Consider the following 25,617-nt stretch of genomic DNA (forward strand, 5'->3'; position numbering starts at 1 on the left):
ATCGAATAAAGCTCTTGCACTTTAAAATAAGGGGACTATATTAAGAACAAAGGAAAACGTACTTGGAAGACCTTTACAAATGCCAAAGATCAAAAAAAGTATTTACCACCTTTTTATTTTTTTTAAAGACTTGACAAGTTTTCAAGACCAGATTAATAATGTAAATTAAGGAATGTACTTTTGTGTAATGATTTTTTATTGATTATATACCTAAATAAATACAATACAGAACAGGTGTCTAACAAGAACTACAGAAAAAACCTTTAAAAGCTGTCTTCCTCAGTTCACTGAATAGCTGGACTGGTGTTACAATATTGGGTACAAGAGGTTGTATGGGAGTACAGACCTCAGAAACTATATTTGAGAATACATTACATAGTCCCAGCATTCCACTCAAATCTTGAAATAGAAGAAACAACAAAGCATGACCACATGACATCATAGAAAGTGATCACCTGACCTTTGATCCAATGATGCAGCAGTTTATTTTTTTTAAGCAACATTTATTAGTCATTTGAGGCTGAATCATGGTAAAACAATAAAAATAACTGTAACAGGAGCAATCAAACTACTATTAACTTGACCAAAACCTGAATGCAAGCTTGTATTTAACACACCACTTAGTTTGATTGGCTCAACTTACAATGGATGCTAAACAGTTCTCAGGGGTTGAAAGAGGCAATATGGAGGTAGCAATGGTTGTGTAGAAAACATCCAAGAATATGTCACTTTCACAAGATATTGTTGTATTCATCTCTTGAACTGGGTCTGCTGACATCAGTGCTACCAAGATGTAAGTTTCGAGACATGACTTACCATGTAAATTTTGGCAAGCCTGGCAAATGCACTATGTGACAGCACCCTAATGATGAATTATATTTCCGAGCAGGCCATGAACTCCAACATAGTTTGGGGATGCAGTAGTCTTCTTGCTTTTTTGGTTATAACTTTCCTCGTGGCCCATGGTGTCTTGGCTGGTCAATCTTGATATTGTGCTGCTGCGGCCAGAACCATGCAGTGCAGATCTGGGTTTTCCTGTGTACAGAAATGTTGGTTCTCATTGGAAGGACAATGGGAATATTAAGAAGTAGTCAAGTTGTGTTGTGAAAACAAGCTTTGTACAATTTAAACATTTAACTTGTCGGATTATTGTTTATTACTTAAAGTTAATTGTGATGAAACAGGAAGCATTCCTAAGTCATGAATGTATGCACAAGTGGCACGAAAGGCTAGTATAAACTGTACCTAATCTTAAACGGTGAATGCTTATTGAAGAAACTTGAGTTTCAAGATTCCCATTTTCCACTTCAAATTACAAAAATATATCTATAGAAACACATAAACACCTACTACATCTTGCAGACCGCATTGCCCTGGAGAGTTGACACATCAATGTGCTGGAGTTCAGTGCCTCTTTTGTCTCTCCTACCTAAACCTTTCCCTTAATCTACCAATAGCACTCATTTGGTTGTGTAGGTTGTACAATGTGGACATACTGTGTGGCTATATACCAATAGCATCAAACACATGATCTGCATTCTTCACTGATGTAAATTCGAATCAAGCTGAAAGTTAGGAATCCACAGAAGATGGCACTATGATTTGTTAAAAGTTTGTATATTAGGAAGGAGCTTCTTTTTTCCCTGTCAATCAATTTTCCATCCTTTTTCTGTTGCATTCTCAGCCCAAAAGGATGAAACCCCTTATCTCATACTTGGCTAAATAAACTCAAAAGGATTAGTAGGCAAGAGGAAAACATCTCCCACACTCTATCTCCAGGGTCACTGGGGAGTGAGAAAAGAAGATGCTCCGTCCAATATGCCAGTGTGTGGTGCAATACTGCCATTTAGGCCCACTTACTTCTGAGAGTTCTTTCACCGCCGATATGCCCTCCCATTGTTCCATATACATTTTTGATGGTCAGGGGTGCTGATTTGTGGAGGCCCAATCTGTCGGGTTACAGAACAGAAAGCAGTTAGTGGGCTGCTGCAATCAGCAGGATATATAAAGTTAAGTTGCCATTATTTCATTTGATATTAAGCAGCTTGGTGCAGGTATAGATATGGTAAGTGGGATAAATTGAAATGAGAAAATGCTGGCACGGCTCCTGTGTGATTGGTAAGACCAGAAGACCTGCATTTCAGGTGGAAGACATGAGTGTGGATGTGTATGCAGAGAAATAGAGAAATTCAGCTAAGTCAAAAATGTAATACAGTATGTTTTGGTATTAGAGCATGAGGGATTTGTTGAGGAGTTTGGAGAATTGTTGAGTATCAAATGCACATGTTTTTGAGTATGTTAAGTGGAGTGCTTAACAAGATGAAGGCATAGAAGAGGTGAGTTGTGTCTTTCCTTGATGAGGAATTTCTTTGATGAGGAATTAACATTTTCTCTACTTACAAACATGTCCTTGGTATCTTGGAGTGTGGTTTAATGAGTGTGTGAGTGTAATGTCTGTTAGAATTGCATGACCAATCACTAAGCAATTCCCTTTCCTCATAAAGGCAGAGTCAAGACATTGCCACCATCCTTTAAAATGTATTGTTTCTGTTTCTTTATAGAGTCTTCGACAGCATTAGTTCTTTTCCAGACCCGAACTACAGAGAGACCATAAGTAGCAAGATGTGGGTGTTGCTTGCAGCAGCGCTACTCTTCCTCCTGACCCCTTCTCCCACAGATGCCTGCAGTTGTTATTTGATACACTTGCAGGCAGACTTCTGTCATTCAAGCGTCGGTGAGTTTCTCAAAAGTGTATGTTGATTTCATGTTCATCTTCATATTTCACTGACCAGGACTTGACTCAGCAAGAACAGCAGTCAGATGTATGGAGTCATGAGCCACTCACACCCTGTCTATCCCTAGACCAGTTGATAGTAAGTTCTTGTGGCCCATTTCCTCTGGAGTTTGCTTCACAAAGGATATTTTAGAAAACAGTGATTCGGAAACGGCCCAAGAGGGTCCAAGGTAAGTAGTCTCCTTAAATGGGACAAGGTACCACAGTCGTGATTGATAATTAATATCTCAGGGAGAGATACGTAATCTGCACAGGGACATATGAATCATATTAATGTATGTTATTTATTTTATAAGGAATATTCAAAAAACAGGTGCTCACATAAGTACGTGACAAAGAGCGTGAGGTGAAAAAGTGAGGGTGACTTTAAAACATAAACATCACATTGACAACATCTATGAGAACTCCTCAATAATTTACTACAGAGTGTAAGGAGTTCTTGTTGTAGGGGGGTCAACGGCGTTTTGACCTCAGTTACTCGAGATCATCTTCAGGAGATAGAAATAGTGAGCAAGCTGAATAGAAGGCTGGGTAGAGCCGGACAGTTTCCAAAAAATGAAGTAAAAACGCAGCAGGAGGCTACAGCTGAATCCAAGTACTCAGCTTAGAGAGAGCTCGTATGAAGGGGCTGAATGAATCAATTAAGGGGGATCCATGCAAGCTAGGTCCGCTTGGTATGGCGATCTTTAAATAGCGCACCATGTAGCAGCTGGTCGGGGCTGAGGACGCTGAGTCCGGAATTCATATAATGTGCCTACGGGGAAGGTGCTGCGTGTCCAGTTATTTCGAGAAGCGCTGAGCCGCTAGTCTTAATGAAACAACAGGGCCGGTATTTGCTATATCGGGACTTCAGTGAATGAGCCTGAAGGCGATGGGCTGCGTGTCTTACTAATTGAAGCGAACCGCTAGGCCGGTTAGTTTGCTCGATCAGGGCTGCATGAATGTGCCTGATGACGGAGAGCGGAGCTGCGTGTCCTGCTGCTTCCGAACCACTTCCAACTGTTCGTGCCAATTACCTGTTTTTTTAATATTCCTTATAAAATAAATAACATACATTAATTTGATTCATATGTCCGTATGCAGATTACTTATCACTTCCTGGGATATTAATTATAAATCACGACTGTGGTACCTTGTCCCCTTTACGCAGACTACTTACCATGGACCCTCTTGAGCTGTTTTCGAACCACTGTTTTCTAAAATATTTATCTAACCCAGGTTCACATATCGGGGTCCCCTTGTTTCTTTACTACATGCTTCACAGAGAAGGCGCCATCAATGGCAAAGGTGTGTATTCCTTGGAGTCTCCTGTGAGTACCAGCTAAGCTCACAGGGCTAGGAAACTAAACTAGGCTGCCGGTCTCCAAAGCAGCATCCCTGTCTTCAGCTGTTGTTGTGTCAAGCACTGACATAGACAGGACACAACACAACTAAACCTTTGACGTTTCAAGAGCATAGAAATAATGCTTTTCCATGGCCTATTTTAGTCACAAGAGCACGTTTCCATTTTAAAGCCTTTGTCTCTCATGCTTAACTGCTAAAGGGTAACTCATTGCCTGAAACAGTTACTGAGGGGATCTGATATAGATGATATAACATCAGACCTTGCTTCATTTCCTAGTATTGATTTGCACATTCATTTCAGTGAGGTCTTCAATGAATTGCCTGTCATTGCCATTTGCTGCTGACTTTCTCTGTTCCTTTGACAGCAATAAAAGGGAAGTTTCAAAACTGCACCAAACCTCCACCAGTAGATCACTCCAGAGGTGGGATCCCGAACCACCAGGACCTGCTAATACGTTGTAAAGTTGATATCTTGGAGGTAATGAATTTTGGCAATAAAATTTGCCATCAGACATTGGAAGGAGGTAAAGTTAGGGAAGAAAGTGAACGCCATAAATTTGTGCTACCGGAATATTCCTATAAATTATAGTATTGTTTATTTATTGGAACGTGGACCAGTAGAGTGCTGCACTCAGTATTGCATCACAATGAGGAACTTTGAGACTCTCGGCACTGCATCCCCAGCTATATTTTAGGTTAAGGAAGTAACCAAAACTGCAGTGATTGGCTATTCCAGCTAGCAAGACAGGGTAGAGAGTGCCCTGATGACTATCCTACACTAATGGGCCAACCCTATCGGGTGTACCCCCATTTCAGAAACTCCATTTCTGGGATCTACCATGACTGAGACTTACCATTACTGAGGCTTATCACTCAAACCAGGAGGTGCAATTCGCGTACCAGGGAGGGGATTTTTTTTTAACAATAAATGGTTAAAATAAATGGAATAAATAGATAAATAAATTACTTTGCAATATTATTTAATGCAAGTGCTTATTTTGATATGATTTGATCACAAATATGAAACATTTTATGGCATATCAAAAATTGTATTTTTTTAAAAATCATAAATTATGTTTTTTCAAATTATTCGGAAAGGAGTGTCACAGAAAACCTAAATGTTTATGTACCACTGCCCATTGCAGTAAAGCTATGGTCTCAGTAATAGTAATTCTCAGTCTTGAGGTATATCCCAACTAAAGAATACTGGTCTCTTTGAGAGTGATTGGGGATATTTTGAAATCTTGTTACTACCTAAGGTGGTGGAGTTGTTCACGGATCAGGTTGTATAATGTTCTTTACTATATCTCTGCTACAGCTAGCTTGAGCTCAGATGTATCAGACTGTGTGATATTAAGGGAATTTAACTCTAAATGAAGGCTATAAAATATGCAGTATTTATTACCGATTTACTGTCCCACAGTCTATTCTGACTCCTAAGCAGATTTGCCTGGCACTGTTGGTTGTGTTTATGCTTTACTTTGTAGAGCCAATCAAGGGAGAGATGAAGACACTAAGAAATTTAAGTGGAAATCCTGAATAATTTTTAATGTCCTCTGACAGATATTCAAAGGTGGTGAAGAGATCCGCAAAATGCAATTCAAAACAGACAGTCAAATCTGTACCATTCAGATGCCTGCCTTCAATACCGAGTACCTGATCACAGGTAAGCCTGAATAGATTCCAGGCATCAGAGCAGTGTGCAGTCTCACTAAATGGTTCCAATTTGGGGAAAGCTTTAGGCTAACACTTCATGCAGCTGATCTCACAGAAAACATATTTTATCTGGAAACATGTACAGCTGGAAGTTTGATACCATCCCATTTTGCACTAGAAGTATTTCAGTAGGAGACTCAGTTGAAATGATTCTACTGACCAAGACAGAATTGTGAAAGGAAAATACGTTATACCCTTTAATGCTATACTCATTTGATTGGCTAAGCGAGCCATGAAACTGAATTCCTTTTTGTGTTACTGTGCATTGATGAACCTTAATTCTGCTTTTCATTGAGTAGGTCAAACTGTATTGGACCAGAAGTTACTCCAATTGGGTGCCCATAGGCTGCCTATTATTCTAATAATTAAAATGTACTCTGATACCTGGCTCCATGTAGTAATCAAGTCCAGACTGGTTGATGTATTTCAGGATGATTTACTGAAGTTGGTTACAGGATATGTAGATCAGATAGATAAGTCCACTACAGGTCCTGAACTAGCCCCACCAGGACCAGCCTGCATTCTGCTCAGCCCATTCTCAACAGTGGCTTTTCTTCACAGACTCCCAACACTCCGTAATACATCATCACAGTAACATTTCACTGGCTGAGCATGTTGTGGAAAATGGCATACATAAACATGAACAGTAAACTAGGATTCTACACACCAATAACAAGTGAACCAGTTGGCAGTATAGACGAGTATGGCAGTACAGTGTACTTGCTGCACTACTCTCTAGTCTGTACATAGCAGGTCTAGACCAAGAATTGGCAATGCATTTTCTTAGGATAAAGCCTTTTTTTAAATGTTATTGTTATGCTGAGGTATGTGTGTTGCTATTTAACTCCATGTTATTTAACTCCATTGGGGTTGAAAAGTGTTCCACACGTCTTTAGTGTTCCACAAATGAAGGATGGATCAGGAATAAACAGGAATCTTTTTTTTAAAGAAGAGATCGTATAATATGTTTCATAAGCCTTGTCACCTCATCCAAGTTGCTGAAAATAAATTGATAAATTAATGGATTATAGCCATCGTATCTCTGGCTGCAATAGGCCTTTGTGCAACCTTGGTAGACCCAAACTTTTCTCTGGACCAGAGCAAATTACCAAAGTAGATGTCTAATGGGTCAAGGAGGCATTTCTTGCCAATGTGCATGAAAAAAGGGTTGAACACACGTTGTCTAAAATTTGTGTACTGATTATGCCGTGATAAAATCCTCATATAAAATAGATATGTGTTTGACACTCAATATGCCAGTTTTGCATAGACGACTTCTGTCTTATTTTTGTCTAAATGTGTTCCCTCAGCTCATAGCGGGCTGGCATAAACCATCAAACCATTTGCTAATTTACATCATAAGTACATACGTCCCCTTCTCTTATCAATGAAGTTTATGCAAGTGAGGCCTGCCTCATTGCATCTCCAATTTGTAAATAGTTTTAGGTGATTTTATTGAAAAGTTTGTTTTTATGTACTTTTATGATTTACTTTGTTAAATCAAACAAAGTGCCTTTTGAACTGAATTGAATGAAATACTACATTAAAGGGGGTACAGGCTCAACTGCCCAAGGCATGGAAGCCACAGGTCCAGAACAAAAGTTTTAATAAACAACCCAGGCCCGGATTATATTTCTTCAGCCAACCTCCACACACCTCTCCATTTTACAAATTCCCAAAACAATGACACAAAAAACCTGAAGTAACAAGAATCACATAAAGGACAATAGAGAACTAACTCATTTTAAGATTAACAAAAAAAGTCTCACAATTCTACATGAGTTTTAACTTCGGATGAGCTGAATGTTCATGACCACCAATAGTTACTCATGCATCAACAATATTATTACAACTAATATCAACTTTGTCTATTCAAGATGCATTCCACCACTGATTCCCCAACACTCACACAGCATTGCCCCAGAGGTCCTGATTGATTGATTGATTTATTGGTGGGTTTTCAGAGCATGCAAATATCCTAACACAATGGTGTCCTGGTGCCAGCGACTACAGTGAAGGAGAGGAAGCAGGCTTAACAAGAGAATAGGTGCACTTTAAAAAATTGCATTACATCTGGAAAGTTCTTCTTTGCAAAGCTCAAGAAGTAGAAGGATCCATTATTTGAGTGAAATGTAAAAGGAGGAGCTGCCTCAGATTTTGAAGTGAGGTATACATGGTGTAGAGAGAAGACTTAAAGAAGATGAGCACAAAGAGCTGTGAAAGTCTAATGACTACTTTTGCATGGCGGCAGAGAGGGTCAGAGGAGTAATGGGCACAATGGCAAAGTAAGAGAAATTTAAACAAGGCACACTGAATAGAATGGAGTGGAGTTCAAGTAGAAACTGAGAGATAGAAGCAAGACTTATAGGATTAGATATAAGGCATACCACAGCATTCCATTCTGAACAAATTGGAGCGAGGAAGTGTTTTCTTGAAGCCCACAGTAGAGGAATTACCATAATAAGGCCAAAAGAGGATAATAGCTCGCACTACGGTATCCCAGAGTTCAAAAGGGAGAAGGCAAACAATATGGTTAAGGAGCTGAGTGTAATAGAAACAATCTATGGAAGTCTTCTAAATTAGAAGAGAAAACAGCGAACTTTGTCAAAAGTAAAGTCAAGATTGCGGAGAGAGATGGAAGGAGAGGGAAGATATTGCAAAGTATGAGTCCAGAAAGAAGAGGAGACCTCCCTCTAACAGTACCTTTGTATTATAAGTGTAAGGTGAGGTCAGTTGTTTTTTATCCAAGTGTCGACATCCGAGAGGAATCAACAAAAGAAGGTTCGTCAGCAGATTGTCATCAAGCATAAGAAGAAACTTAGTGTCATCAGCTTAAGACATGAATTTAAGGCCATAGGATTTCATGATTTTTGCCTATGTTCAACTATAGCATCCAGATAGATATTGGAAGATCTGATCAAGTCCCGCCACTTCCCTGGAGGATCATCTGGATTTTTAAGAAAACGATCAAGAGCAATGGACATGCAAATAAGAAGAAAGAAATAAAAAAAATAAAAAAACATACAATACAAATGGAAAGTGCACAAAAGTGCACCAAAAGCTAAATCATTGCAACAAAATTTGTAGTTTTGACTATGCTTCAATGTACACATAACAGTGCAGGGATTGCCAACTAAGTAAAGAGGAACAACATTAATAGAATCAGCACAGAGCAGGCAGATCACTGAAAGATGTAAGCAGCCAATGATTGTACTGGTGTGGTTTGTACTTCAAATATCCAGCATTCAACACCAAATGTGTGTATTGCTGAAAAGTATACAGGTGGATATAAAACCCTTGAAAACATTGATGAGCACAATTTCACCAGTTATTAGATAGTGAAATAGAGCAGCAGAAATGTCTGTGGGACATCACAAAGTCTCTAGCTGAGTACTTATATTCCTGTGTGAGAGTCAGCTATCTGGAGCAATAGGGAGGGATCAAATCTGAGGAACTGCTGCCACAGATAAAATGGATGCAAGTGAGATCCCTTAAACAGCTCCTTGTCCTACATATCCAAGAAGGTACTGGTGCTGAACGATTTGTACCAACACAGGCTGACTCATCCTGAAAAATAGCCTTGTCTGTTTTTATGACAGTGCAAGGATGCCTCAAGGGTTGTTAAACAGTGCACCAGGCAGAGTCTCTTTGTTGGTGAGACCAAGCAAATTGACAGCACAAGCAATCAGAGCCAATCTTTGAGCATGGAGCCAGCGCTTGAGTGCTCTCCATGGTAATCATAAGTCTTAGAAGGTATAAGTTTAGCAAACCATATACTTAGACACGCATATGGACCCTCAGCAAGCATAATGTACTGCTAGAAACAGGTAACCATAGACATGATGACCAGGAACAACTCTCTCTTAAACAGAAGTCTACTCTTCACTAAAAATATAATGTTCAAGAAATAAAGGTCACAGCAAGAGTAAAGAGGAATCTATGTTCATAAAGAGGTCCAGTAAGATGATACATCTGTGAGGGTCCAGGATCAAACACAACTCTTTCTGTACAATGATAACTAATTCCAGAACAGAAATTTGAATAACCAATCCAGGCCCAGATTATGTCCCCTAAGAAAAACCCCACAACACACTAGGTTCATTAGCTACTGCCAATGCCCTGGCAGTAAATTTGACAAAAACTGAAACAACACAGTTTTGAACCCGAGATTTCAAACGGAGAAGGTCTATTTCTGTTAATCGAATGGTCCATGCTATAGCGTCCAATATTTAGGGACTGTTTAGTACAATAATCTTACATGGGTGCTAGAAATATCAAAAGTGACAGTAGCGTAATGGTCAGATTGTTTTAAAACCTATAGAACGCATTCCGACCTGCCTTTTATTAAGACATAATGGGGGCGATCATGCCCACCGGTATTTACTGTGCTTCCTTTTGACTACTCTCACTATGGAAGTTGACAAACTACTTATATGGCTTAATATGGAGATTGGTAAATGAAATTAATAGATTGAAATGGGCCCATCGAAGATGTTTTTTTTTAACTTGGCTTCTCTTCCAGTTGGGTCAGGGCTCTGAAGCAGATGCTCATCTGGCTCTTTAAGTTGCAAAGATCTTTTGCAAATACTCTTCATGTTATACTCCTTGAAGACGTTGTGGCAAATGCCTTCTCTGGTGACATCTCATTTTTTTTGAGTGGTGTGGTGTGATGGGATTTGGTACATTGCAGGTAAGACAACCGCTATTTTTTGCTGATGATACAAGTTTGAAGATTGTAGCAAAAATACCATAAGTAGTCAGACTATTGCAGAATACAGCACTAAGAGACATTGTGCATTCTTATCTATAAATTAATTACATTTAACTCATTTTTGTGAATAGGAAGAGTGACGGTGGATGAGGATTGTCCATTCCACCAATTACAAACAACATCTCAACCTGCACTGAGGGAATTGAACAATTGGAATAAATGACTATAGGGAGCCACTCGCTATCTGTAATGGAGCACACCCAGGTCAGATGTATCTGTTTTTTTTTTAGTTTGGTTGGGGAGTGAGTTCCTTTTTGTCCTGGAGTTGAGAAGTATGGTTTCGGGTAGGTAGGTAAAGAAGTCCAATGTTCTGATATGTAAAGCGAGAAATGAATGAATCAATCAATCAATCATGAAATTTCTATTGCGCACTACTCACCCGGAAGGGTCTCAAGGCGCATGAGGGAGGGGGTCTGCTACTGCTCGAACAGCCAGATCTTGAGCTGTCTCCTGAAGGCGAGGTGGTCCGGGGTCAGTCGCAGGTGGACGGGCAGGGAGTTCCATGTCTTAGCTGCCAGGTAGGAGAAGGATCTTCCTCCGGCGGTGGTTCTCTGGATGCGAGGGACGACGGCGAGGGCGAGGTTTGCGGATCGTAGCTGGTGGGTGGGCGTGTAGAAGGTCAGGCGGTCGTTGAGGTATCTTGGGCCAAGGTCGTGGAGGGATTTGTGTGCGTGGGTGAGGAGTCTGAACGTGATCCTCTTGTTGACGGGGAGCCAGTGCAGGTCTCTCAGATGGCTCGAGATGTGGCTGCGTCGGGGGACGTCCAGGATGAGTCGGGCGGAGGCGTTCTGGATACGTTGAAGTCTTTTCTGAAGCTTGGCTGTTGTACCGGCGTAGAGGGTGTTTCCGTAGTCTAGTCTGCTGGTGACGAGGGCCTGGGTGACCGTCTTCCTGGTCTCGGTCGGGATCCAGCGGCAGATCTTACGGAGCATGCGAAGGTTGTGGAAGCAGGCTGAGGATACAGCGTTGACTTGTCTGGTCATAGATAGGGAGGAGTCCAGGATGACGCCCAAGTTGCGTGCGTGGTCCGTAGGCTTGGGTGCGGTGCCTAGGGCCGGGGGCCACCAGGAGTCGTCCCATGCGGAGGGCGACGGTCCCAGGATGAGGACTTCTGTCTTGTCCGTGTTCAATTTCAGGCGGCTGATGTCCATCCATTTGGCGACGTCTTTCATCCCTTCGTGTAGGCTGGTTTTGGCGGTGTCGGGGTCTCTGGTGAGGGAGAGAATCAGCTGGGTGTCATCGGCGTAGGAGATGATGTTGAGGTTGTGTTGGCGTGCGATGGCAGCGAGGGGTTTCATGTAGATGTTGAAGAGAGTGGGGCTGAGCGATGATCCTTGCGGGACGCCGCAGATGACTCCGGTGGCCTCAGAGAGGAAAGGAGGGAGGCGTACTCTCTGTGTTCTGCCGGAGAGGTATGAGAGGATCCATTCCAGGGCCGTCCCTTGGATGCCGGTGTCGTTGAGGCGTTGGACTAGGGTGCGGTGGCAGACAGTGTCAAATGCTGCGGAGAGGTCTAGGAGGATGAGTGCCGCTGTTTCACCGTTGTCGAGCAGGGCTCGGATGTCGTCGGTGGCTGCGATGAGGGCGGTCTCGGTGCTGTGGTTGGCTCTGAATCCGGACTGTGATGGGTCGAGGGATCCGTTCGTCTCGAGGAAGGCGGCCAGTTGCTTGTTGACGACCTTCTCGATGACTTTGGCAGGGAAGGGAAGGAGCGAGATGGGGCAGAAGTTCTAGAGGTCGGTCGGGTCCGCTGTTGGTTTCTGTAGCAGTGCGCTGAGCTCGGCGTGCTTCCAGCTTTCTGGGAAGGTGGCTGTGTCGAAGGAGGTGTTGATGATGTCTCGGAGGTGGGGTGCGATGGTAGAGGCGGCCTTGTTGAAGACATGGTGGGGGCACGGGTCTGTCGGCGATCCGGAGTGGATGGTGTTCATCATGCGTGTTGTGTCTTCGGGGGTCACCTTGGTCCATGTCTGGAGGATGGCGGCGGGGTCCGTAGGTTCGACCGATGGGTGCGGGGGTGAAACGCCAAAGCTGTTGTGGATGTTGGCGATCTTGCAGTGGAAGTACGAGGCGAGGGAGTCGCATAGGTCCTGTGAGGGAGTGATGTCGTTGTTGCCGGTGCTGGGGTTAGAGAACTCCTTGACGATATTGAAGAGCTCCTTGCTGTCATGGGCGTTCTTGTCCAGTCGTTCCTTCAGAGATTTCTTCTTGGTGGTGCGGATGAGCTGGTGGTGTCTGCGGGTAGCGAGTTTGAGGGCGGTCGTGTTGTCGGCGGTCTTGTCGAGGAGCCAGGCCTTCTCGAGGGTGCGGCAGGCCTTCTTGGAGTTCTTGAGTTCGTCGGTGAACCAGGGGGCCTTCTTGCTTCTGTACCTGGTGAGTGGGTTCTTCAGTGGGGCGAGGTCGTCGGCACAGGAGGTCAGCCACTGAGTGAGGTTGAGGGCTGCTGTGTTAGGGTCCGTTGTCCTGACAGGTGGGTTCTGGCTGAGGGAGGTGGCGAGCTGGTCGACGGTGATCTTGCTCCAGTTCCTGTGGGGAACCTGCTTCGGGTGGTGGTGGACCGTGTTCTTTTTGAAGCTGAAGTGGACGCAGCTGTGGTCAGTCCAGTGAAGTCCGGTGGAGTGGCTGAAGGTGACGTGCTTGCTGGATGAGAAGACGGGGTCGAGCGTGTGGCCGGCGTAGTGGGTGGGGGTGTTGACCAGTTGCTTGAGCCCGAGGTTGGCCAGGTTGTCCAGCAGGGTGGTGGTGTTGCGGTCGTTGTTGTTCTCCAGGTGGAAGTTGAGGTCCCCGAGGAGGATGTAGTCGGCGGAGGGGAGGGCGTGGGGGCTGATGAAGTCCGTGATGTCTTCGCAGAACTGTGCGCGTGGTCCCGGGGGTCTGTAGGTGAGAGTGCCTCTGAGGGTAGTCTTGGGGTCGGTGTGGATCTGGAAGTGCAGGTATTCGGCGGCGTTGAAAGCGTCGGTGGAGTCAGTCGAGATGCGAATGGTGCTTTTGTGGATGATAGCGATGCCTCCTCCGGTCTGGTTGACGCGATCTTTCCTGATGATCTTGTAGCCGTCCGGGATGGCTATGGCGATGTTGGGGGCTGAGGAGGCGTTCATCCAGGTTTCCGTGAGGAAGGCGACGTCTGGAGAAGCGGTGTCGAGGAGGTTCCAGAGTTCCACGGCGTGTCTGTGGACGGAGCGGGTGTTGAGCAAGATGCACTTCAGGTGGTTGCTGTTGTCCGTCTTGGTGGGTGCGGTGCCGGTACGGAGGCAGGAGAAATTGCAGGATCGGCAGGCGAAGGGTCCATAGGTGCGTCGCGTGGATGCTCGGTAGCACCCGGGGGTTCGGGCGGTGTTGAGTGCGATGAGTGTGGCGGCATCGTAGGTCCTGCGGGGGGGGGTGGCGGACGCGGGGGCCAGGGGGTCTAGCGCTGGGCGCGGGCCAGGCGCGGACGGGCGCAGACGGGCTTACCTTTGGCGCACCTTCGGCGCTCACTCGGCACTCCTGCTGCGCGCGTCCGCTGCGCGGTCGCTGAGGGGGCGTCATAAGTAGTGAGCCGGGAGGGAGGGTCAGCTGGGAGGCGGGAGGCTGGGTGGCCAATGGGAAGGAAGGGGAGGCGGGACTGCGGGGTCAGCGGCAGGAAACCGGAACTGGGAAGCGGGAAAAGGAAGGAGAGTGACCGGGGCAGCGGCGGCGGTGAGCTGGCGCGAAAATGGGCAGCAGAGCAGACAGCGAGCGGAGGGCAGTACCTGCAAGCGGCAGGGCAGAGGTCAGCGGCGGCAGATGAGGTAAGTGGCGTCAGGGGTGTCAGCAGGCAGGCAGGCAGGCGTCAGGTAGCAGCAGTGGAGGGGGAGCAACCGCCTGTGAGGTACAGGGGGTCACAGTGACCAGCGCGGAGTGGACCCCTTAAGTAGTGAGCCGGGAGGGAGGGTCAGCTGGGAGGCGGGAGGCTGGGTGGCCAATGGGAAGGAAGGGGAGGCGGGACTGCGGGGTCAGCAGCGGGAAACCGGAACTGGGAAGCGGGAAAAGGAAGGAGAGTGACCGGGGCAGCGGCGGCGGTGAGCTGGCGCGAAAATGGGCAGCAGAGCAGGCAGCGAGCGGAGGGCAGTACCTGCAAGCGGCAGGGCAGAGGTCAGCGGCGGCGGATGAGGTAAGTGGCGTCAGGGGTGTCAGCGGTAACAGCAGGCAGGCAGGCAGGCGTCAGGTAGCAGCAGTGGAGGGGGAGCGACCGCCTGTGAGGGAAAGATAAGTAATCTAACATGTTGTACAATTTTTTTTGTTTGAATGTGCGGGAAATGAGCAACATGACAAAGCGCTATGAAGTCCATGCATATCTAAAAATATGGTGGGCCAGTTGTATGCCACAGCATACTCTGCTTTTGCAAGGGGGGTTTGTTATGGGTTCGGCAAGGTGTGCCTTTTCAGAAAACAGGTGATTTAATTGATCCAGAAGGAAAGTATGTTGTGATGTTTTGGCACTTGTCTGGACAAGACTTCTATAGTGGGGGTCAGTGCTCCTAACTCAGATCATGATGGGTTTCTTCAGCAGCTTACGGATGCCAGGAAGCAGGAAGAGCAGGTAGCGGTAGATATAATGAAGTTGCATAGTTTTGATTATAGAGATTATATGAAAAGGATGCATGCGGGACGTGACAAGGCGGGTACTTTGCAGGCCTGGCTCACAAACCCTAAGAATAGGGGTCACACAGATATTGGAAATAGATTCTGAGGTGGGTACACATGTCTATACGCAGGAATCCATCAATATAAGATTTAGTAAATTCTATACAGGTTTATATGCTATGCCATTGGAGCTTCCTCCACTCTTAATTCATGAGTTTTTAGAGCCAGTAGAATTGCCTAAGATTACAATGGAGGAGAAAAAAGACCTGGGTGTGAAGGTATCAATTCAAGAGGTAAAGGCTGCCATAAAGCATATGGCAAGAGGGATAGTTCCCGGACTGGATGGATTCCTTGTGGAATTTTATTTGACCATATGGAAGAATTGGCATCAAAACTAGTTAATCTTTACTTGGAAGCCTGTAAGGTGAGTGATTGCCCCATACAACTGCAGAAGCAATATTGTTTTTGCCAAAAAGGGCCTCTGAGGATGTTCAGGCTTATCGCCCATTTACTATGCTAAATCTGGATTACAAGATATTAAGTAGAGTATTGACAATGTACCTATCTCCAATAATGTCTATGTTAATACATACATACCAGTCTGGGTTCATTCCGGGAAGGAATAATATTAGGAGGGTATTGACGATCCTGGAAGGAATACGGCTCATATTATTAGGAGGGTATTGGTGATCATGGGATCTGATTTTGCAGAGAAGGAAAAAGGAGTGATTGCTGCAATTGACATTGAAAAGGTATTTGATAGTTTACATTGGGGTTACCTTTATGAAGTACTCAGTAAGATTGGATTGGGAGACCAATTTATTGCATGGGTTAGGCTTCTGTAAGCAGCACCTACTGCTTGTAAAATAATGGGTAGGCATGTTTTGGAACAGTATGCAGTGAGAAGAGGGGCTCAACAAAAGTGCCCGCTCTCGCCATTATTATTTGCATTTGCTATAGAGCCACTTGCTAGTTGGGTGAGGACAGGAGGGGTTTACAGGGGTCTGGAGGCGCAGGAGGTGCAACATTTTTCAGCATTATATGCAGAAGCTATGATTTTATTTCTCAAAGAGGCTAATGTTGATTTGCCGCATACCATGAACCTCTTACATCGGTTTGGGCAAGCCTCAGGGTTCTGCATCAAATGAAATAAATCATATTTGTTCCTATTACAGAAGGATGTGCTGAAGCCTGTGGATCTGAGGGGGCTTAATTGAGAGGGAACGTATCTAAAATATCTGGGGGTAAGATTATACCAAGCTCCCATTAATTTATTGGAAGGTAACATTTGTGTGGCGATTAGAAGGTTACAGAAAAGTGTAGAATTTTGGAGAAAGCTGCCGCTGTCAGTGTCAGGAGAAATCGCTGTAGCAAAAATGGTGGCGTTGCCCCGATTACTTTACATCTTAACAACATTGCCCATGGTAATACCATGTAGAGTGTTTAGGGAAATTCATTCTTTGTTAGTTTCTCTTATATGGGTAACAGGTAGGCAAAGAGTGGCATTGGCCAAGCTGCAACGGCCCACTATTCAGGGAGGACTAGCCACCCCAGATATGGAAAGCAGCACAGCTGCAATGGTTTACACAATGGATTCATTCACAAAGATTTCTGGGGAGGTGAATTTGGAGAGAAAAACAGATTTGGATTTATTGTATAGAATACTCATGGCCTCTTTCAAAGGACCAATGAGTGGAATGCCTGCTAGGTGGAAGGTTGTGCGGCACTGTTGGCATCAAGTGCTTCATCAACAAACTCATACTCAGACGTCCTATGCTCCAGGCATTCCTTTGAGAAGTTTGGAACAAATCATTCCGGGGGGGGGGGGGGGGGTCGATTGTGGGGCTTAGCGGAGTGGGCAAACCATGGGGTGCATACGTTAGGAGATGTGTATAGTGACGGGGTGATATTATTATTTGAGGAATTTTCAGCCACTTTTGACATCCCGAGAGGCCATTTTTTGTTGCATTGAGTGATGATTGCTAGATTGAGCAATCATTGGGGTATAGGTTTAATAGAGCCGCAAGTACATAGTGCTTGTCAAATATTGTGTACCACGAAGGGTCATATGAAGGTGGTGACGTGCCTTTATCAGGCATTAAGATGTAATTTGATAATGCCTCTCGTTGGTCTAAGAGAAAAGTGGGAGGAGGATTTGGCACATCCAATATCAGAGTTGGAATGGTCTAAAATTCTTGGAAATTCATACACTGTATCTACAAATATGAGATTTAAAATGATAATTGTTTTCTACTTGCACAGAACGTCTCTAACTCCGGGAAAAATAGCTCAAATTTAACAGACAAATGTGGTTAACATATCCAGAAATGTGGCACATGGTGTGGTCATGCACATTATTAGTTGAATATGGAGGGAAGTAATATTCTGTATAAATGAGGCAACAAAGAGATCAATTGAGTGTAATCCTATGGTAGGTGAGCTGGGGAGATTTCCAAGACCTACAAAGGGTAAAAATATGACAGGATTTATTGATTTAGCCTTGGTACTTGCAAGACATGAAGTAACCATGAACTGGAAAGCGCACAGGGCGCCTAGGGTCGCAACATGGAAAGTGGAGTTGGTTCTTTGGCTGGGTTATGAGAGTGCAGTACTTTATAGTGATATGAGGAAAGGAAGAGGATCAATTGAAAGAGTTTGTGCATGGGATCATTTATAAGATTCCCTTAAAGATTTAGGAAAGAATGATGATTCTGGGGAAGAGAATGGGTAAAATGTAATTTGCTAAATAAATATGTGTTGTATACATACTGTATTGGGGACTGGACTTAAGGGAGGGTGGTGGTAAGTTTTTTATTAATGTTATGCATTAATTATTAAAAATGCTAATAAACATTTGTTTAAAAAAAAAAAAAGATGTATCTGGCGGCTTGGCTCAGCCAAAGGGGGAGTGGGACTGCTCATTATCTCTTCCACACTGGTTCCCAGTGTGTCAGTGATTGGTGCATTGGTGCGGTGAGGAGGTCAAGGGCCAATGCATGCCCTGACAGCCTTGCTTCCGTTGTTTAGGCCGACCTATTTCAGTGTCACCAGCCAGGGCCTGCCGTGGCCTGCTGCCTGAGCCGCAGCAGCCGCCTGTCAACCCTCTGGGAGAATGAATGGTGGACACTAGAAGGGGTGAGGAAGAGCAGCACAATGGAAAGAGCCTGCTTACACTTTGGTGCAATAATTTTCAGTTGCCAAATTAGCATGTCGAGACTGCACTAAAAAGGAAAAGAAACAGTGCCAAATAGTCCATGTGAAAAGCACTGCAAGCAAGAGATAATCAGAGCACACTGAAAATCTTGACTAACACCATAAGATATACTACAGAACAAAATGGGCATTTTGGTTTCTTCCCTAATTTGTGCCTGTGGGGAAGGAGCCATTATAGAAAGTCCACTCCGGAAGAAGCCACCCCCTATCTCTTCTAAAGAAAAAATTGTCACCCGTCAGTTTCTAAGTCACCAATGCACAAGCAAAGTGTACCATGGACAGCAAACATTGACTACAAGGTGTCACATAAGCAGTGAAGGAAGGGCTGGTCTGTGCTCAATTGTCAAACCGCAGAACATATGAGGTTTTGTTTTGTGCTTCCTTTTTGCAAAATAGATCATCGAGTGCAGGTTGTGAACACCCTCAAGGGATTAGAGCATTCTTTCCAATGTGTGGGTTCTTTAAAACATTGTACAGTTTATCTTCACAGGAATAAAACAGGAAAACCTTTACTTTGTCCTGCAGCACTGGAGACCTTTGAACAGGAAATGTTGAAATCAATGGATGTCCTTGAGAAGGTGATGGGTTCAATCCCATGGGTGCTCCCGATTGTGATAGACCCCACACTGGTGCAATCAAGTACAGAGCACCTTTGCATTTAATTGAGCTTCCAAAATCGAGCCATCAAGCATGAGTGGCACACCATGCCTTCCATGAATAAAATGATAATAGATCTCATCAAAGTTGGGTGATGCTCCAAAATGGCCCTTGTGCCTGTTATCACCAGCAAATATTAGACCCAAGAAGTTGATATGTAACCCGCTTTTTAATGCACTTATGGCTCAGGAGATATAAAAGAGTGAACTGCTGCTGAATTCTTTCCAAATGCCTTGAGGGCTATGCTGTCAGGGCTATATAAAGCGATACCAAAGGGGATGATGGACGGAGCGTTTGAGCAAATCAAACACTCACCCCCAGTCAACTGATCTGGGTTTAATCCATCATCATTCTTTAGCTCACTCCACCACCCCAGTTCAGATATGGCCACATGCAAATCAGTCTGACCCGTTGCCTCATGGGAACAGTCCAGCACGAACTGCCAAGCCATGTCTTCCCTGGACCGGAAACAAGCCTCCTGGGACCGGTTTCGGGTTCATAACCCTCATCAGCCAGGCTATCTTGAATCCAGTGGCAAAGTGAGCAAGGGACCCACGTCTGGGCAAACCCTGCCAACTTAGGGCGAACAAAGCGATACCAAGTGGGATGGGTATGCTCAGACGTGAGTCCCGTGCTCTCCATGCCACTGGAATCAAGCTATCCTGGCTGAAGAGGGGTGACACTCCGAAACCGGTCCTAGGATGCTTGGTTCCAGTCCAGGGAGGACCTGGCTTGGCAGTTCGGGCTGGACTGTTCCCATGAGGCACAGGGTCAAGACTGATTTGCATATGGCTGGGTTCAAACTGGAATGGCATGGTGAGCAAAAAAAACATGGATTTAGGCCCAGATCTCTGTACTGGGGTGAATGTATGACATTGCTCTGCATTCTGTCAATCAACTGTTGTTTTTGCATTTGTCAGGGCTATATGGCATGCTCAACATAAGTGATATCATTCTCCTGTACTACAAAAATAGTCAAAGTACATCACCACCATTTGACAACAACCCTGAAGAGACTTTTGGATCACAGTCTTACACTACACCATGAAAAATGCAAATCATTTTTGGGATAAATATTCTTGAAGGAGGGACCCAAGATACCACTCCCCACACAAAAGAAAATAACAGACAATATCTGGAACACTCTGGCTCCTGAGCAAATGAAGTTAGAATCTTTTAGTGATGCTTGTTTCCGGTTCAGGGAAGACCTGGCTTGGGAGTTCGGGCTGGACTGATCCCATGGGGCACAGGGTTAAGACTGATTTGCATATGGCTGGGTCTGAACTGCGGTGGCCTAGTGAGCTAAAGAACGATGATGGATTCAACCCAGATCTGTGACTGGGGGTGAGTGTCTGAAAAGTTTCAGTGCTCTGTCCATCATCTCCTTGTGTTGGATAATTATTGTGACCACATTATTCTGAACCTGGGGACCCTGAATGAGCCACTCTAACACCTCAAAAATGGCCAGTCTAAGTTGGAGTGGGGATCTACTAATGAGGATGCATTAAAAAAGGTGAAGGAAGTGTTAATGACACCACAGTAACTTATTTTAACCTACAGATTAAGACTGAACAGGTGGGCGATGCTGGTAAGGCTTGGAGCAGACACAGGTACTTGATCAAAGAAACAACATGCAGACCTCAGCAGCTTTTGCAAGCTGGTCTCTGACTGAAGCGGAAGCCTGGTACTCTCAGATTGAAACAAAAGCTCTGGCAATTAATTAGGAGTGCCACCATTTCCATCTATAACTCTACCATAGAAGCTTCAAAGTCTTCACCAGCCACAAATCGTTAGTCAACTTATTTCATAGCATCTCCCAGCACCCACCACAAAGAATGGTAACTCTCCAATTAACATGCAAAGAGAATCTTGATTTCATTAAAGAGAACAGAGGCTAACATTATGCAATAACCTTTTATTACTGCCCCAACACCCATCCCTTTAAAGAACAACAAATACATCATTAAGCATTAGAATGCCCAGACAATATGTACATCCATGGCAGGCAGTCATCATCCTCTTTAAGCTGCGATGAGGCAGGATAAAATCTTCATCGTCTGCCAAACATTATTATAAGTTGTCAACAAATATTAACCCACAAGTACTTCAAGATTTAACATTAACCATTATAATCATACTAATAAACTTGACTAATATTATTTTTAATTTTAATTTTATTTATTTCATATATTTTTTCTTTTCCTCTCCTCATAGGATGAGTGAGGTGGAATAATGTTCTCTGTTGTCTTTAATGAAATCAAGGTTCTCTTTGCATGTTAGTTGGAGAATCACCATTTCATTACAAGACCAGAGGCTACCATTATGCAAGTTTAAAGCCATCCAGCGCCACACAACTCTCATGCTCCAAAGGCCCTAAATAAAATTTTGAGAAAGAATTTCAAATTAGACCTATCAGCTGCTGTTAGCTAACCGCCAGCCCAGGAAACCTTACTAGCCATTGCAACGCTTGAAGAATGAGCTCCAAATCTAGAAAGATTTATACCTGCTTTACTAGCTTTCAAGACTGCTTTATAAGGTTTGGCATAAGACAGTAATAACTGTTCCTCTCCATCTGCCCTAAACTTCAGCAACATTTATCTCATATGATCTCATTCATTTCACCACGCATAGCTTCTCACACTCATGAAAATAGGGCTAAAAAACTGTCTCAGACATGGTTCTAATTCTTCTCCAAATGTCATAACGCACTCCTTCCGGAGGATAAAAACTTTTCCAAATTTCCAATGCCTTAACATCAGAAACCCTTCTAAAGTAAATTAGGCAAAGTAAAGTTTCTAACTTCAAAGAGAGCTGTCTAAGTGAAATCTAATTATTACCTGGCCATGAAGTAACTAACCTGAAAATTGCTGGCATCCGATTCTAAAAAAAATTGGGGAGCATTTTCGAAGATAGCTTTACCATTTTCAACCACCATTCCAGATCCTCTTGAGCATCCACTGACAAGGAAATGGTGTCTCCATACCATAAACCTTTCTCAGACTCAAGGTCTTCAGCCTCTGAAAAGCTCTGTAATATATGGGCTCTGGGGAAATGGCCTAAATGGAAGACAAAAGTAGTCCCATGACTCTTTCTAGGTCTGTCAGGGTGATTGTATCCCTTGCGAGGACCTCACTTATCTCTTTCCTTTTCTTTGGCACCATCTTCTGCAGAAGAATCAGTTGGGATAATATAGTATCTAACTGAAACTATAAGAATTGTATGTTCTGTTTAGGAACCATAACAGAATTTTCTACATTTATTATAAATCCCAAACTGTCTAGGAGATCACTTGTCTAACCTAGATGTTTCAACAATTCTTACCTGTCTGGGGACATTAGCAAAATATCTTCCAAATCAATTATAAGTTTGGCCTCTCTCTCAGGAAGGCCTCTACTGGGAACATCACCTTGGTGAAACACCACGGAGCCGAGGACAACCCCGAAAGGTACGCAAAGGCACTGGTATAGGGCACCTCTCCACATGAATTGTAAAAACCTCTGACTCTCCTTTGCCATAGGTATCCTGAAGAATGGGTCCTTTAATGTCGCTCAACAGATGAATTTCTCCATTTTTAAATGTCTATAACCAGGAACTTATTTAGCTGCTTTAAATGTATCACAGGACACCAACCTTTGTCCTTCTTCTTTGTGAGAAAAACTGTACTCACAATACCTTCCACCTCCTCCGACTCTACTACTTGAGGCAAAGCCCCATTTTCTAACATCTGGGCCACCTTTGTGTCTATCAGTTGCGTATTTTCTTCATCCAAGGCCAACTTCCTTGGCTGTTTGTGTTGTACAGGTGTTCCCCCAGAAAAGGTGAATAATCTCAATCTTCCCTCAACTTTTAAATGGGAAGAACCAGCTGTGGCGTGTAAGTTCACCTTGAGGCCCTCACCTTGAGGTCTTGATCTTCGTCCACTGGATCTTGAATTTCTTCCTCTCTGTAGGGAAGTAGGATCTGTTTCTTATGGTTACCCCAACCTTTTACTAGATGTTACACTGTTTTTGACTAGTCTGACTGGGATCCTGCTAATCAGGACCCCAGTCTATCTGCTTTCTCCCTAAAATGTTATGTCACGTACTTAGGTACACTCCAGATTGGATACTGGGGTATCCTTGTCAGTCCCTAGTATATGGTACACAAGTACCCAGGGCATAGGTATCTCAGAGGCCTCCCATGGGCTGAAGCATGTATTATGCCACCCATGAGAGGCTATGCAAAATGGAACTACAGGCCTGCCATTGCATCCTGTATAAGATGGTGCTTGCACCACTTACTTTAGATATAGGTTTACTATATCTATAGGTCACAACACTTAAAACCTATAAGTCACCCCTATAGCAGGCCTTGACAATCCTCAAGGCAGGGTGCTGTGTTTTACAGGAGAGAGTGCCCCTGCATGAGCAGAGCACCCCTGCAGCCTTCGGAGACCATTCTCCCAGGTTGTCGGTGATGCAGATAGACATATAAGTAGAGGTGCATTGTATCGAAAAACGGCTGCAAAAACCATGTCGTGTTTGATATCAAACACCGTGGAATCATACCTTCACACCGGAGCAATGATTCCACCCTTCAGAAGCAAACTTCATAGGGTCCCTGGTCTTTCCGGCACCAGTCTTCGCGACCCAGACAGCATCAAATAGTTGCTGCCAACCAGAGACACATTTCTGGCCTCCTGCTGCTGAATCAAACTCGAGCAGAGGAAGGCAGCACAATAGGCATCCTGTCACTCAGCCCTCAACAAATTGCGGGTATCTTTATCCAAAGATTTTCTGACCCATACTTTGAAAAATGTAGCCACGTGGTCTATGGGCCACCAATCCGCACTTCACAGGAGTTTTATCATATATAGGTTGAATATATTACCCCCCAAAGTGGTTATTTACACTCGTAAAGGTTGACGCTTGGTCCAAGTTGTCATCCAGGCTCTTGAAGAGGTCTGCAACTCTTTTGTGCCATCAAGGTCACTCTGTCTCATCATGCTACTATGGACAACCTTTACCAGTGCCCCTTCAAAGTGACCTTGAAGCTGCCGCGAGCACTCTCGTCTATTGTAGGGCTCTGGCTACCACTACCATAAGCAATGGTTTCCACCTTCTCAAGATGCTTCCTCTTTTGGGAAATGTTACCCCATTTATGAGCATTAGAGGTAAAGAGGAGTCCCTCTCACACACGGAAAAATAGATTTCCTCCGAAGGGGCGTCCCTCTTCCTGTTCGCAAGTATGGCCTTCAAACTTCTCTAACAGAGGATCGTAACTCCCCCTCCAAAAGTTCAACCACAGGGTGAACTTGGGGACTGGTCAACTCCATTATGGTCTCAAAACAGTTATCAAATTATCCAAAATGAAAGATAGAGGCCAATATATAACCGGGTCAGAGCAGGGTTGAAAAAAACAACTTCTGTAAAACAAGCTGTAAGTAGCGTTAGAAACCTCAATTCATACAACCTCATCCACAGCTGAAAAATCTAACTTAACAAGGCCAGCAGGGGGAGCTCATGCTCTGTTGTGAGCTCTCTAAAGGTGATCTTTCTTAAATGCTTTGACTCAGACTACTAAAACCGCAGGAGGGAGGCAAAATGCCCGCCAAGGATTGCTGCTAATTAGAAAGATCCTTACAATGTGCTAATCGAAAATGCCAGGCTGGTTGCCTGGTAACGTGCTCCTGTCACACACGTTGCCAAGCAACCTTTGTAAAAAAAAAAAACAATGGAGGATGCTTAGTCCTCTCTCCCTCATTACCACTAACGTGATCGCGTAGTCGATGCTCCTGTGATCATGTGCTCTTCCCAAACAGAGGAGGAAAGGTGCCCCGGCAACTGCGGCCCTGCTCCAGCAATCATGCTCAAAGGTCAGCGATCACATAGCTAAATACAATGCAGGAATGCCGCTACTGTGCTCAGCAAGCAGGAATTGGCCTGATCCTTGGCAAGGGTGCTGATTAAGAAAAAAACATGGACAGGTCTTGGCTCTGGCCAGACCTCAATGATGACGGTAAGCAGTCGACTGTAGCTAAGCTTAACAAGTTTCAGGTACTAAACGTTACACTTTTAAGAACGGTTACACATTAGCCCCAAATACTTACTGGGCTCAACCATAAATTGGAAGGGCATCCCAAGCCTATTAAGATAGGGCATAAAACAAAACAATAGTAAATTATCAACAACAAAGACAAACTACAGAAATATGAAGAAGCATGAACGTATCGATACAGGAGCGGCTAATAAAAGAGGGTGATGACTGCGTGCCTTGGATATATATATTTTGTTGACATTCTAATGCCTTATGATGTATTTGTTGTTCCTTAAAGGGCTGCCTTTTAGGGCAACAATAAAAGGTTATTGCATTATGGTAGCCTCAGGTCATGTAATGAAATTGAATAGTGGGTAGTGCAGCTCCAATGGTACAACTTATTCTTTAACTATTGACCAAGGGTTGGCAACTCTGCTGACTACTTTTGAAGGCTGTCTAGGAGAATGCAGCAACAGTGCTCTAGCGAAGTGGAGACATGGAAGAG

The 25,617-nt window shown here is 44.2% G+C and overlaps 2 protein-coding genes across 7 annotated transcripts in view; both read left to right on the forward strand.

The window, feature by feature from the left end:
- The window catches only part of LOC146796820 (metalloproteinase inhibitor 4-like), a 129,013-nt gene that overhangs the window by 69,047 nt on the left and 34,349 nt on the right, over nucleotides 1-25,617 (forward strand). For all 6 annotated transcript variants that reach the window (XM_085629549.1, XM_085629548.1, XM_085629545.1 and 3 more), the window contains 3 exons: nucleotides 2,562-2,734; nucleotides 4,504-4,616; nucleotides 5,702-5,804. In XM_085629549.1, the coding sequence (XP_085485675.1) occupies nucleotides 2,623-2,734; nucleotides 4,504-4,616; nucleotides 5,702-5,804 (328 nt within the window). In that variant the 5' untranslated portion in view covers nucleotides 2,562-2,622. The remainder of the gene's footprint in view (nucleotides 1-2,561; nucleotides 2,735-4,503; nucleotides 4,617-5,701; nucleotides 5,805-25,617) is intronic.
- The window catches only part of LOC146796821 (metalloproteinase inhibitor 4-like), a 334,973-nt gene that overhangs the window by 69,040 nt on the left and 240,316 nt on the right, over nucleotides 1-25,617 (forward strand). The gene's annotated exons all lie outside the window — the stretch shown is intronic.

Source organism: Triturus cristatus, chromosome 10 (assembly GCF_964204655.1).
Source record: "Triturus cristatus chromosome 10, aTriCri1.1, whole genome shotgun sequence".
NCBI classification, from domain to species: Eukaryota; Metazoa; Chordata; class Amphibia; order Caudata; family Salamandridae; genus Triturus; species Triturus cristatus.